Source organism: Aphelocoma coerulescens, chromosome 23 (genome assembly GCF_041296385.1).
Source record: "Aphelocoma coerulescens isolate FSJ_1873_10779 chromosome 23, UR_Acoe_1.0, whole genome shotgun sequence".
Lineage (NCBI taxonomy): Eukaryota > Metazoa > Chordata > Aves > Passeriformes > Corvidae > Aphelocoma > Aphelocoma coerulescens.
In genome coordinates this window covers 2769081-2783686 of record NC_091036.1, presented here as the reverse complement: position 1 = coordinate 2783686, position 14606 = coordinate 2769081, and the positions used below count along the sequence as shown (strand labels likewise).

Sequence of the window (14606 nt, the reverse complement as noted above, 5' to 3'; positions counted from 1 at the left end):
CACTGTTTCTCACAGACTGAGCATAATCAGGCAAGGACACTCCATACCTTCTCTTCCAGGGCTGACCACATGGGTGACATCTTCACTGAAGAACAGTTTTTAAGGGCATCAGAGTGACAGTGGTGTCATTTACTCTGCAGACAAGATGTACCACTACCTGCAATATTCATCAAGTGAGGGCAGCCCAAAGGGAGCAGCTGGCTGGGGATGTATCAGGGAACACAGGAGAAACTGGGACACCTTCAGCCAGCCAGTCACAACATTGTCAAACCACTTTAAACATTGAAGGCATCATTTGCCTCCTGCACTTTCAGACAGGGCAGATCCAGGCACATTCACAGCCAGTTAAACGTCATTGCCACCCTTCAATGACTGTAATGCAGGCAGGGTTTCACCAGTGCTGCAAAGTGACCCTGTTTGGGCAGATTTACAGACATGACAGTGTGGGTATAGAAGGAAAGGCTGTTTTCTTTACCTTCCTGTTACATAAAGTCACCTTGTTGTCAGTGCTTACTGCAGTAAGGTCACATTGTTTCAGGTCACTTACTGTGTATTCTATGATGAATTTCCTACATTAAAATGTCAAAAGTGATTGAAAAGGCATAAAATTAATCTTAATCCATCCATCTTTGGAAAGGGGCTTAGCTAAGGAAGAGAGAAGTTGAGACAATAAAACAAACCCCAATCTACTGGGGATTTAAAGGCATTGTGGAAAAGAACATTCACATGAAAGTCAGGATCTTGGTTGTCTTGCTCCAGGAACTAGGACCACCATGAGTGACAACGGCACAACTTAGAATACGACTTTTCTCTCTCCGTTTATGGCACTAAACACTAACTGCAATAAGTGAACCTTACTTTTTTTGTCGTCGGCTAGTTCAGTGGAGATAGCACCCCCCTAGACCACAAAGACATTTTACTTGAAACAAATTTACTTCTCTGTGAATGGCTTGCTACACAGGTACCATTGTCACCCAACTCGTCTCACAGCTTTAACTTTAAAGTTATCCCACTAGGCACAAATGGTCATTTCTTTCACATAAATCTAAAGAAAATAGCTCAGTTCTATACAGGCTTGCCTACTCAAAGAGTGCATCTTTGGAAGAAAATTAAGTTTAAAACCAGATAGTGAAGTTGGTTGGTTTTGTTTTCACTGAACAGTTACTGAGCAAGAAAGTGAGACTGAGTAGTTTATTTGATGTTGTTGCAGACCACAGTATAATTGGGTGGATTTGGATTATGTTGACCAAAAGATACAGTCTTCATGCTGTTTTACACCATAATCAGTATTGGCCATGCACATTCAACAACAGCACCAGCTTAGTCTTTAAGCTGCTTGATCTTATGCTTATGGCGCTCGATTTCTTTCTGCAGACGCTCAATCTCTTTCTGGTGGTGGTGGATCTCCTCCTCGTGGTGTTTCCGTAAGGCAGAGAGCTGCTCCCGCTCCTTTTCCCTGGAAGAGAGGACGGCAGGAAGTGTAGCCCCGCGGCCGAGCGGAGGCAGCGGCACGGGAGAGACCGATCGGGCCCTGCCCCGGGCTCGTGGGGAGTGGCTCTACAGGCCTCGGGCCCCGCTCACCTGAAGTACCGTTCCTCCTCGGCCGCCTGCTTCTTCCCGAAGGCGCCGCCGGCCTCACGGATGGAACCGCCGCCGCCGCCGCCCTTCCCGGCGCCTTTACCCAGCTCGCCCAGCTGCGGGAGAGACGGCGGTAAGCGCGGAAGGACAAATGGACAGGCAGAGGGACGGCGGTACAAAGAGACAGACTGACTGACGGACGGACGGACGGACGAGAAAAGGGACAGACGGACGGGCAAAGGAGAGGAGGGAAAAAGGGACGGACAGACGGAGGGGAGAAGGGACACTCTCGGAACACCCCCAGCCCTCGCGCCCACCTGGTCAGCGCCCGATCCCGAGCTCCAGCGCTGCTGCTGCGCCAGCAGAGCCCCACGCAGGCCGCCCCGCGCCGCCACCGCTACCACGGCCGCCATAGCCGCCTGCCCTTGGACTGCCGGACGAGCCGCCGCCGGGCGGGCCCGCCCAGCCGCGCCTGCGCAGCCGCGTCCCCCGCCTACCTCCGGCCGCCAGGGCCCAGCGGCGCCGGGGGCGGGGCGGGATCTATGACGTCACAAGGCGGGGCCCCGGTCCCTCACGCGGTCTTAATCATGCCGCGCGCCGGGGGGCGGGGCTTGCTGCTGCGGCTCGCGCCGCGGTCACGTGCCGTGACGGCGGGGTCACGTGTCGGTGGCGATGGCGGCGGCGGCGGGGCCCGGCGCGGGCGCGGCCGAGGACGCGTTCTTGACCTTCTACAACGAGGTACCGGCGCCCCCTAGGCCCCGCCCGCCCGCGGCCCCGAGACCTGCGGGCCGCGTGGAGCCGGGCTGTGGCAGGGTCGGGGGCCGCCGGTGGGCGGGACGGGCGGAGCCTCTGTCGGCGCTGGGCAGGGGGTGGGCGAGCGACGGGTGCCGGTGAGTTCGTGCTCGGTCCTGCCCTCCGACAGCCCTGGTGGTGGCTGGGGACGGGACCCCGCGTTCGGCCCATGTTCCGTCCAGCTAAACGTGGGAGGTGTGCGCTCGCGGGCCCTGAGCGCGTGCCCCCGCCGTGCTCTTGCTCGGCCTTGGTGTGGGCAAACTGTCACTTGGGAGGGTGCGTGGGCCCCTTTCTGTATGCCGGGTTCCGTTATTTTGGGCGGTCTGAACGTGTTTCCTGAGCTGCCCGCCCAAGCGCCGTGCCAGTTCGGTGGATGCATGTTTCTTTAAATAAAGATGAACGTTAAATAGAAATACATGGTTTGGTTCGGTATAGTACTGTGAAGGGTAAAAACTAAACTGAACTGAACTAAATAACCTGTGGTCAGAGTAAAGTGGACTCGTATATTTGTATCAGTATCACTTAACGTGTTTAAAGGGCTGCACTGCTAACAATGGGTTAAAAGTAATAACGCCGTGGTTTCCAAGGAACCCCAGTGACGGTACTGCTGGAGGTGCATGGGGAAGGGGGAAGGCACAAAACTGTAAAGCAGGCCGTAGAAGAAACAGACAGAACTGCTCTACAGTGTTTTTTATAGTTAAAACGTGATGTTAAAAATACTGTTGTGCTGTAGGACAGGCTAAAAAATATGGCCTTCTAGTGCCTGAGTAAAGTAACTACAGGCTTGGGGTAAGCAAGAGGTATTATGAATTGTAGTCCAGGACAAGGATGACTGGTATACTGACAACAGGGATAAAACAGGTAAGAGTGTTGTGATGGTCACTTAATACAGGTCTCTCTTGTTCTTCAGGTAAAGCAAATTGAAAAACGAGACTCTGTTTTAACATCAAAAAACCAAATTGACCGGCTGACCCGACCTGGCTCCTCGTATTTCAACTTGAATCCTTTTGAGGTTCGTTTGAACATTCTATCCTCCTTTCTAAATTGGTGTATGAACTCCCTGATTTCCTGAGTATTTATTCCAGTAAAAGACAAGACAAGGAAAGAAAGGAATTCTTCATGTACAGATTACTGTGCAGAAGGTTTGCAGAAGATAGCAGGATGACGCATATGTGTTCAGTATCTTTCTCACTGTTTGATGGCAGCACAAACTATTTATTGTCATATTTCCCTCATACAACAGCACTGGAAGATTTGGCTGAGTACTTTCTGAATGGGAAGGTAGTAGCTGGAGGTGGCAGCTTGGCAGGTTCTGGTTCTGGTCATAGCTCTCTTAATTCAGCATTTCTAGTTGTGTGTTTTATTTTGGATGTTCATCCCACTGAACTTGTATACTGCATAGAGTAAGAAACGGTCTCTCAGTGGTCACACCAGTGAGTAGTCTCTGAGGAGCCATTGGGTAGTGGATAATCCCCTTGCACTTTACAGTGTTTGATTCCAGTTATAAGTGACTGCAAGTTGCAGTCAGTTATAAAGTCTTAATGGGTAGGAAAGGCTGAGGAAGACAGTAAATAAGCAATCTGGTGTTCATCTGGAGTTGGCTTTCCCTCAGCGTATTCCTTCCTGATGTCATCTTCTCTGCCTTTTTCAAGCCTCAGGTGCTTTTTGTAGTCCCAATTCAGGGCTGGTCAGCCAGGTGAGTCAGCAGATTCACTTTGACAGCATTCAGTTTTGTATAGGTCTTAGTACTTGACTTGAAGTGTAAATTAAGAAAGCCATTTCAGAGTAGACTGTAGCTTTTCTGTGGGAGAGTGTTTTTTATTTACAGATTCTTAGAGTCAGACCGCATGCATCTGCTCACTTGTTGCTTAAATCTTCTGTTCAGTAAATTAATTCACAAAAGAGTTCCTAAACTCCGCCGCATCTGTAAAGATCAGTAAACAAGTGATGTCACTCATGGAAACCAAACAGTAAAACTCTACTGTCTTCTTTCAAAATGATAAAGTGAATAAATTCGTATAAAGTAGTATATTTCCTGCCCAAAGTTCTAAGTTATGAATGATCTGACATTGTCCCCAAACCACCATATGCTTTTGTTTCTGTCAGACTGAGCATTGCTACGGGATGGGTCAAAAGTTCAGACCAGTTTATGGATTATAGCTGTTTATACAAGACTTGAACGTAGAAAGGACACTGGCATAGCCAGAGGAATCTAGCATTGCTAAAAGTAGTGTCACAAACGTGTGAAATGTTTCTGTTTTACTGGGTGAAAATTCATGTCATTGTGGGGCAAGCTTTCTGGTGTGTGCCAGTGTTACAGAATCATAGAATATGCTGAGTTGAAAGGCACCCATCAGGATCATCCAGTCCAAATCCAGGCCCTGCACAAACACCCAACAATCCCACCCTGTGCATCCCTGGGAGCGTTGTCCAAATGCTCCTGGAGCTCTGGCAGCATTGGGGCTGTGACCATTCCCTGGAGAGCCTGGTCAGTGCCACAACACGCTCTCGGGGAAGAACCTTTTCCCGCTCTCCAACCTAAACCTCCCCTGACTCAGTTTCATGCAGTTTTCTCATGTCATGAGAGTGAAGAGACTGAGACCTGCCCTTGAGCTGCCCCTTGGAAGGATGTGTAAGAGTGTAATGACTTCTCTGCTCAGCCTCCTCTTTTTCAGTCTGAACAAACCCAGTAACTTCAGCCAGTCCTCATGAGAGTGTTAGAGCTTGCTGACAGGAACCTGAAACGTGGAGAATAGCATCAAATGTGCTGTGCTTTCATGGTCTCCTTTAGGTGCTGCAGATGGATCCTGAAGCCACAGATGAAGAGATAAAGAAAAGATTCCGACAGGTATTCAGCTTTTGCACTCAAAGTCCATGGGAAGGGAACTACAAGTGCTGTAGAGATTGTGCGCTGGGTGTGGGCACAAGACAAATGGTAGTAAAGCTGTGTCTGGGTAGAGGGGTGTCTATTTTTGGCAGAAATTCATAGAACGGTGCTTGTATCAACAAGAGGAGAGCTGCAGCAGTGTCCCCAGTCCATGCATGATAGGCTGCTTTGCCTGTGCCGTGTGTGATGGGGCTATTGCAAACTGATATAGCCATGTATAATCAGCCTCTTGAGCTTGAGTTCAAAAAGAAGATCAAAAACTATTTTTATCAAATATATGGACTTGGATCCAAAAGTATATTTTCTCTGAGGTTTCTTTAAGAATTTCTGTGGTCACTTTTAGTGGCTTGGTTACCTGGAAAAGTAGCAGCCCTGCTTACTGGCAGGTCTGCAACACAGGAAGCATTACCCCAGCCTCCATCTGCTGACAGACCTGCAGGAAAAATTTTGAGTTTAATCAGTGCACAGCAAAGAAACAGTATTTGGGGGGCTGCAGCCTCCATCTGAATTAATAGCATGGGTGTCTTTAGACAGGAAGATGCTGGGTGGCAGAGGAGCAGGATATGGGCTACTCCTGTATGTGGGAAGTGGGAGGATAACTTCTTGGTCTATTGCTGACTTCTCAGTTCTGCAAGACAGTAAAGTGGGATGTTATCTGCTTTGGGCTGGTAAAATGCTATGGGGAGATGATTTGAATTCAAGGTAATGAAATGAAAAATGTGCATGGAATTTTGCATTGAAGAAATCAAACACTTAAGTGCAGAATGTGGAATAGCCAACAAAGGGAAAAAAAGACACTGGCTGAAGTAAATCTGTTCAGGACTGAAGGCAAACCTTTTCTTGGGAGCTACAGACTGGCAGCTGTAGAGTTCCAAAAGTAGTTATTTTGTAGATTTCAGCACTGTGTGGTTTCAGTTGCTGCTCCGTACAGCAATGGCAAAAATAAGAGGTCTGGAAAAAAAATAAAAAAGAAGCCGTATGGGGAAAGTTTGACATAACTTTCTGAAAGAGGAATGTGGGGGACATGTGGTTTCCAGCCCAATTAAAGTTCCCCTCAGGATGGTAGTGATCCGTGTCCTGTCTCTGCCAGGTAGAGTACAAGCAGGAGTTTTCTTAACTTTCAGAAAAGTAGCCTGAGGAAAAATGACGACTCTTAAATAGTTTGGTATTTGGACAGCCTTGGGAATGCTGGAGAACTTCTTGAGAGTCTTTGGTTGAGGATGATTTTTTAATGTCTGTTTCTTGTCAAGACCAAGGATACAAGTCTTCAATGACCAAGATGTTCATATCAGCCCAGGCACTGCAGCTGAGGGGTGTTTAAATTGTTCCACACATCACAAGCTGCAGCTTTTCTTGGACAGACTGTTTGTTACAGGGATTGTTTGTTCTATCGACTTGTACTGGCACATACTTCTGCATGTTGTCAGCTGGTTTTTTCACATACAAAGGAATGTGATCTCTTTGGAGTCTTTCTGTCTGACGCTATTTCCCTTCTCTCAAAAATCTCTGAAATACTCTTCATCTTTCACCATGATCTTGATAGAAAGATCCTTTCTCTTGCAGCTGTCAATATTGGTGCACCCAGACAAAAACCAAGATGATGCAGATAGAGCCCAGAAAGCATTTGAAGGTAATGCTCTTTCTCTGGGCTGCTTTGGGTTAGTAGTTGCGGCTTTTCTGGTGCTGGTTTAAATGTTCGTTAGGGTGGAGGGGACAGAAGGGTTGCTGCAGAGGTGCTTTAGCTGTGGTAGCAGCAGCTGTGTGAGGCAGTGGCATTTCAGCAGGTGGCACTAGGTGGCAACAATGGCATTACCATGTCACAACAGGGACAGACATCTTCATGGGGTTTTGGGATTGTTCAAGAAAAACTCTTTAATCTGTGCATTAAATTTTAGTCAAAGACTATAGGACAGAAGTAGAGTGATGGTTTTAGGTGTGTGTTTTGCATCACAGTAAGGTGTTCTGCACCTTAAACTCATCTCATGCCCAGTAGGACTGATGCTTTCGACCTGCTCCCTCCAGAAGGTATCATACAGTTCCTGCCATTACTGTACCCCAAAACTTATTTAACTATGCATGTTACCACTTTCCTAGAAGTATTTAATAAAAAAAAACCAAACAAAAACCACTGCCGAACAAATGACCTCTACAAATTCTAGAAGACAAATTAGTAATGCTGCCAAGTAGCAGTCTTGTGATGCCTTGTGAACATGACTACTGGTGCTATTAATATTGATGCTTTTTGTTAGCTGTAGATAAAGCTTACAAGCTGCTGCTAGATCAGGAGCAAAAGAAGAGAGCCTTGGATGTGATACAGGCAGGAAAAGAATATGTGGAACACACTGTAAGTATTCTATGGGAACGTCCAGAGTTGGGGGTGAGTGGTAATCATTCATATTTTGCTTTTTGGTACGCTTGCCTCATGTTTATGTCACTAAACTGAGCAAACCCCATAATGGTACTGTGCAGGTGGGCACCAAGCTCTTCACAGCAGAAACAAGCCTGGTGTGTCCAGGACTGCTGTTGAGCTCAGTGCAAGATAATTCAGTGAAATTCAGTACTTGAAATAATCAGGTCAGACTACATGATCTGACCTAAGTATTTTTTTCCAAGTCTGTGAATGAATGATGCAGTTCAGATATGTGTAGGTGGAAGAGAATAGGTGGTGACAGCAGGAGACTGGGAAGTTTGGGGGATATTGACCTGTAAGATAAGAAAAGGACCTTGGATTGCATTGGCCAAGAAGTTAGAGTAATATGGGTGGATTAAAACACAGAAAGCTTGAGGAAGCAGATGATATGGGAGAACTCAGATACTCTTAACACAACGCTTGATGTTCTGTTTGTTGTTAGTCACTTGAATATCAAGAAGCAAAGTAAACTTCCTGCTGGTTTGGATGGTGTATATTGAATAAGAATATATCCTTCAAAAAACCAAAAGGGATTATGTTGAAGGAATAGAATCCATCACAGTATTTTTAATTATTACAGTTCACATGATAGTAATCTTGTATGTATTTATCTGGGCCTAGGAGGGTTTGGTGTAAAATAAAACATTGATCCAGTCAAGGGCAGAGTTCTTTCTACACATTGGAATAGGAATGCAGAACTACTTGGATACAATTATGTAAGCCCTATAAAATTTTTAAGGCTCTTATTTTTGTTCTTAATCTTTAGGTGAAAGAAAAAAAGAAGCAGCTGAAGAAGGATGGAAAACCTCCCACTGTAGAGGAGGATGATCCTGAAGTTGTAAGTCATACTATATTCAGAGAAACTGGGGAGTACAAAATGTGTTTTGAGGAATTAAGATTCAAAGCCAATGCAGAAGTATTTATTAGACTTGTTAATGTTGTAAACCCTTACATTTACAGAAGAACAAATTCTGCTTAGCCACTGTACAGTATCATGTGTCAGGTGATACCTGTGTACTTTGGAAAATAGTTTCACCGTAGTGTAAAGAGTAAATATATTGTGAGATTATATAGATCAAAATACCCTGTTCTTTTCTCAAAGCAAGTCTTCATTGCTTGTGCATCATGCACTCTTTTTTGAATTTAATTTCTTGTTGTCTTCTGACTGCTGGAACCATGGCATTCCTGCTACCGGCGGAGGCACGTGTAGCGCTCACTGCAGCACGGCTAAAATGAGCTTGTGATGTGTTTTAGTGAGAGCTGTTTTGTCTGTTTCTTTCATATAGCACTGAAGGACAGATGTGCTGTTCTGCAACAAACCACTTGTATTAGAAAGGGCATGGCATAACTCAGTTCTTCTTACCTGGGTTCTAGTCTGGAGAAGTCCAGCGATATGAAAAGCTGTAACAATGATAGGTGATTGCCAAACATTGACTCCATTAGTCTCATCACCCTTTTTTTTCATGGAAAGTGATTTTTATCTGTCAATATCACCACAGTAACCCCATAACCATCCTATTCTTGCTGTTCTTTAGTAATGAAGATTGGTTTAAGCATACTGATTTCCTACTGGGAAGCCAATGCTAGGTTTTTACAACACATCAAGATGATCTTCTGTAAAGTTACTCTCTAAAACAGTGACCATTTTGCCTTTTTTTGTCACATGTAACAATGCAAGACTTAACCCAAGAGGGTTTGAAGTGAACAGTTCTGTTTAGGCACAGCTTCATGAATACAAATTAAAACAAGACTAATGTGAGATTAATATGTAGTTGTTTCCTGGTGCCAGGGCCAGAATTTAATCAGCAGTGGTTTATACCTTCCTGTGTTCTGCTGCTGTTGTCGGGTCGAGATAGAGCTTATGTGGGCACACCTATGGTTTGCTTTCTTTTCTTCTTACATTCGTCTGTAAAACAGACTTTAACTGTGTTGATACGCATTATTTTAAGACAGGATTTGTGTTTTACAGTTCAAACAAGCTGTATACAAACAGACAATGAAGCTCTTTGCTGAACTGGAAATTAAGAGGAAAGAAAGAGAAGCAAAAGAAATGCATGAAAGGTATAAGTGATGTTCTTCTTGTGCAGTTCAGGCTCTTCCCCCTCATGCTTCCTCAGAGAAGATAAAGGATCAGAGAGTCTTAGAACAGTCTAAATTGAAATGAACCTCTGGAGATCATCTGGTCTGACCTTCTGCTGAAAGCAGAGCCTTGGATTAGAGTAACAAGGGTCTTGTCATGCTGATTTCCAATAATGTGGATTACGCTACTTCTCTGGGTAGCCCATGTGCTGTAAAACCCTATGCTTGAGAAAAGCACACAGGAAATTTGCACTCCTGTGTTGAAGACATCAGTATATTTGATGCACTTGTATTCTCTTATGTGTACACACAGAGGCCAGCCACAACAGTGAAATGGTGACACAATTCTGCATGCTATTAGTGTGCAAAGGATTGATTTTTAATTTTATTTAAGTGACAGAAATACCCTGTGGCATGTGTGATCCTGAACTATTTTAGGTGTTTTGATCACATGCTGCTTGAGTGCTCACTGCAGATACACTTCCTGCCAGAGGGTTCTGTGATGGTCAGTGAGGTGGGAAGTGGCTATAGGACATTGCTTTTGATTACAGGTGAAAAGTAGGAGGTTAAAAATTTAATTTTTGCTTTGCATGCTGAAGTGGTTATTAACTTCTCAGAATGTGTATCCTCAAGAGTTTGAGACTTACCACTAGAGTGATATCCAGCTTCTTGGATGAAGAAGTCCAGCTTGTTTTGCTGAGCAAGAGAAGCCGACCCACTAATTATGTGCTTGCTGTCAGTGGGGCCAAACCATCTTCTTTGCTTGCTGCTCTTCCAAATTTGAAACAAAATTCTGTTTGCTGTGTTATCTTAGGTGTGCGTATTTACTTATTCTGTAATCTGCCAAAAAATTAGAAGAGCTTTCCAAGATGTTTTGAAAGTATTGCCTTGCTTTTTAAAGTAGATGCTTGTGGGTTCATAACTTCTTTGTGGCTTCCCTTCCAGGAAGCGGCAGAGGGAAGAGGAAATTGAAGCGCAAGAGAAAGCCAAACGAGAACGAGAATGGCAGAAGAACTTTGAGGTATTCAGCAGTTTGACTTACAGAATGGGCCTCAGCAGTTCTTGTCCATGTTGCAGGGAATGCCCCTAGAGAGATGAGAGACCTTTTGTATGCAAGTCTGTAAGATAATTTAATAGATCTGCACCAGCCTGGCTTTTGTTCATGTGGGTGAAGTAGAGCCCATCAATATGGCTTTGGTATCACCTGTGCAGAAACAGGTCTGGTAAATTAAGGTATGCTATTTTTCATCTCTGTCAGCAGTTCATTCTTGTCTTTAGTTGTAAAATTGAATTGCTGCTTAGCCCAGGTCACTGGTGACCACTAAACCTTAATCTGGAAAGTGTTTGTGTGGACTGTTGGTGGTATTTCCAGTCTGGTTCCTAACACTTATGGAATGTGTGTCTCCTCTGAATATCAAGGACACGATGGACAGTCACTTCTCTGTGACCCTGCCACCCTGCAGCCAGGGTTTAGGCATATCTGAAGTAGTTCGTGGTGGTTGTGCTGCTATTTTAGGGATCCAACCTACAGCCCACCAAAATAATTGATCTAGCCTATAACTCTTCACTCATTACACACCAGAATTGAAGACTTGAGGCATGCAGGGAGTGGTGGGCAGGAAAGATGTCAGTAAGGATGTGCAGGATGTCATGAAAGGATGAATTAGTGTGTTCATTTAATCCAAAGTCAGAGCCCAGTCTATGCTTAAGAGAACGTTAAAAAAGGGATATCTGGGAGAGAAGTGTATGAGCTGGACTGGCATCCTGTGGAAAGCGGACAACTAGGATGTGTCTGGAGACTCGGCTTGGAAGAGTCTGTGGTTGTGTGCCATATAACAAGTATAGAAGAGCTGGGTATTCTAGAAAACTTGTTTAATGTTGCTATATTGAGTGTGCTGTGGGTTTTGTTATTTAATGCCAGAGAAGTAAGTTGAGTGTGTCACTGGCCTTGCTGCTGACAGAGGTTCTGTGTTCTCACACCAGGATGGCCATAGAAGGTGGGTGTCACTGCTGTAGGGGTGCAGTGCAGCACAGCAGTTGGGGACATGGGAGCAAGTGACACAACCAAATATGGATTGAGCAAACAGGAACTGCAGAACTATTGATACTGTAGCTCTGAACACCTGCGTGTCCTCAGCCACTGCTAGACAGCTGAATCTCTGCATAGCAGAAATAAGCCTCTCAGTCTTGTGCATGCCAAGGATTCATTTTGGACATTGACACCCAGTTTTGACACCATCTTTTCACATAGATGAAATGGTCACCAGCAAAGTTGGAGAAGACCAGTGTAGGTGTTGGGGTTGCACTGTGCCCCAGCATCCAGATCCCTGCTAGTGCTGGGCCCTGTCCCATCCTGCCATGGGAAAGGGGGAAGGGAAGCAGACAGCTGTTGCAGCCAGAGCCCATCTGCAGCACCGGTATTGCTGAGATGGGCCTGGAGCGGATGGATCCCACGCTGTGAAATGGATCATCCCTGGACTTACTCTGTCCTGCTGTGAAACATTCAGCCTGTAGGGATCATGGGTTGGCTTTGTGGGGAGATTTAGGGGGGTTTTTTGTGGGTTTTGTTTGGTTTTGTTTGGTTTCTGTTTTGGTTTTTTGTTCTCCTCAGGAAAGGCTTCTGCTGCTCAGCAGGTAGGACAGGGAGAGAAGTGCACCAGAGGCCTTTTTTCTCATTGTGTCAATGTGATGAGACTTTGAGCAAGAAGCATGAGAGAAGGCAGCAGTACATTTTCCTTCTCTGTTCTCCTTGCTTCCAAGCTGCAGCACCAGGAGAGTGAGGAGGTGAGACAGAGAAAGGAGATGGCACATTCTGGGCTGACGGATTAGGAACAGCCATTTGAGAGGTTTCTTGTTTCCTTTGAGGATTCAGTACAGCGTAAGGACTGCCCAACCCAGTCTGCTGGTTTCTGAAACAAGAATCCAGCAGAGTGCTTATACTGGTGTGTGTAAGCTCACTTATAGTTCTAATGCACTGTATTACTCTGGCTCTTCCCAGTGTCTTTGTGTCCTGGCTGTCAGGGGCTGCATGCTGGATAAGAGGAAATTGCTACTGATCTGAAACTGGTATATACTACCTGTGCTCTGGCTCTTGCATTTGTTAACTCTCCAATTCTTCCCTGTTGTTCCCAGGAAAGTCGGGATGGTCGTGTAGACAGCTGGAGAAATTTTCAGGCAAATACAAAGGGGAAGAAAGAAAAGAAAAACAGGACCTTCCTGAGACCTCCCAAAGTAAAAATGGAGCAGCGTGAATGATCCTGGAAGCACTGCCCAAGTGCAGCTCCTCAGTCCCTTCTCTGCTTTTAAGGACTCATTGGCACCTAGAGTAAGATTTGCTTTTCAGTAGACTGCTTGTTTCCAGTACAATTAATTACCAGTCAAAGTATTTTTTTGTACTCTGTTTGAAATAGGGCCAGAGAATGACCCCAGCCAGGGCCCCCGCTACACGTAGAACACTTGGCTTAGGAGAGTCCCCGCCATTCCTGCTGTCCCATGTGTCTCCTGCCCTGTAACTTGGTGTTTTGTACTTCACAGAGACTGTGCTGTTTCACCACTTCTGTTTCTAGTTTGAGAGCTGAACAAAATATTGGAAATGCATCCAAACTCTACCAGGCACCATCTTTCTCAGCAAGTTCAGCTTGGGAAAGATCTGGATTGACTCTGGGAATATGCTTCCAGCACTGTGCAGTGCAGCTGACCTGCAGTTAAATCCTGTAGCTCCTCACTGTATTGAATGGTGCTTGGAAGGAACCTGCCCCCAAGATCTGATTTCCAAACTAAAATCCCAGCTCTCAGGCTTAGACTTCTGTTAATCTCAGACCAGCTGGTCACTTCCTGTAAAGGAAAATAACTTCTCTTGATTATTAGTTAAGCTGCAATGGTCTGTATGTAAAATAAATTTTTACCCAAATTACTGGGTTTTTTTCTTGGAATTATTAAAAAATGCAATAGCAAGAGTGTGAATGGAGTGCTGTCACTGAGATGCTGCTGCTCTTCAGCATGAATGTTTTCCCTAGTAAGGGTCTGCTGCCATCCCAAAGTCTGCTCTGGTTTGTGTTTTGAAGTGACAATCCTCAGAGTGGCACCCAAGAGGCTGGGAGAAGATGGCTTTTCCTGGGATGTTGCCTGGGTAGAGGCAAGTGTGCCAGGATCTGTGCTGAGAACTGAGCTTGTGACTGGGCCTTGGAGGAGGGTGGATGGGTTGGGAGGACTTGGGCACCTGTGAGGAGCGTGACTCCTCAGAGCTGTGAGGTGAGCTCAAACTTACGACTTTTGGATTTTTAAATTCCTCCTTTCTGTGTTTTGTAAGTTTTTAAAGACATTCTTAGCTGTTTAAAGGTGTTGAAAATGGAATGTGCCACAGACTCATGTGTGCCACGCAGGTTTCTCTGGGGACCTTTCTGCAAGTTCTTCTCATGGCCATCCCCATACCTGGGTCCTGTGGAGAGCTGCTTCCATGAAGATGATGCTTTCCTTCCTCCTATGGCCATTAGCCAGGTCCTTTCACTTGAGTTTGCACTCATATGTTGCATTCATACATGCCCTCTTCAAGTGAGCATGATCCTTTGTGCTGCTCCTTGTGTCTTGAGTGTTGGTGACAGCTCACTCTGGGAAGGTTGGTTCTGCTGCTCTGGGAAAGGTGCCTCCAGCTACTTGTGTCCCAGCTCTTCCAGTTTTGATGAACTGCCTCCTATTCCTGCCTACTGGGGAGGAGCAACATGACTGAACTGTGTTACCCAAATGTGTCTGCAAGAAGAGCAGCTCCCAGGGAAGGCAGTGCTTCCTTATGGGACTGGGACTTAGCTGAACCTGCTGAAGGGAGCCTGGTGCTCTCCACTCACCTTTTCTTTTCCTCATGCA

The 14606-nt window shown here is 45.7% G+C and overlaps 2 protein-coding genes across 2 annotated transcripts; one reads left to right on the top strand and one right to left on the bottom strand.

The window, feature by feature from the left end:
- Nucleotides 1-1177: 1177 nt before the first annotated feature.
- On the bottom strand, nucleotides 1178-2056 carry ATP5IF1 (ATP synthase inhibitory factor subunit 1). The gene is made up of 3 exons (XM_069035865.1): nucleotides 1896-2056; nucleotides 1582-1694; nucleotides 1178-1456 (listed from the first exon to the last, which is right to left on the bottom strand). The coding sequence occupies exons 1-3, from the start codon at nucleotides 1989-1991 to the stop codon at nucleotides 1321-1323; spliced, it is 345 nt and encodes a 114-aa protein (XP_068891966.1). The 5' UTR covers nucleotides 1992-2056; the 3' UTR covers nucleotides 1178-1320.
- Nucleotides 2057-2208: 152 nt separating this feature from the next.
- Nucleotides 2209-13659, top strand: DNAJC8 (DnaJ heat shock protein family (Hsp40) member C8). Its single transcript, XM_069035864.1, has 9 exons — nucleotides 2209-2316; nucleotides 3281-3382; nucleotides 5162-5218; nucleotides 6821-6887; nucleotides 7507-7601; nucleotides 8434-8505; nucleotides 9637-9728; nucleotides 10692-10767; nucleotides 12879-13659. The coding sequence occupies exons 1-9, from the start codon at nucleotides 2251-2253 to the stop codon at nucleotides 12999-13001; spliced, it is 750 nt and encodes a 249-aa protein (XP_068891965.1). The 5' UTR covers nucleotides 2209-2250; the 3' UTR covers nucleotides 13002-13659.
- Nucleotides 13660-14606: the final 947 nt, after the last annotated feature.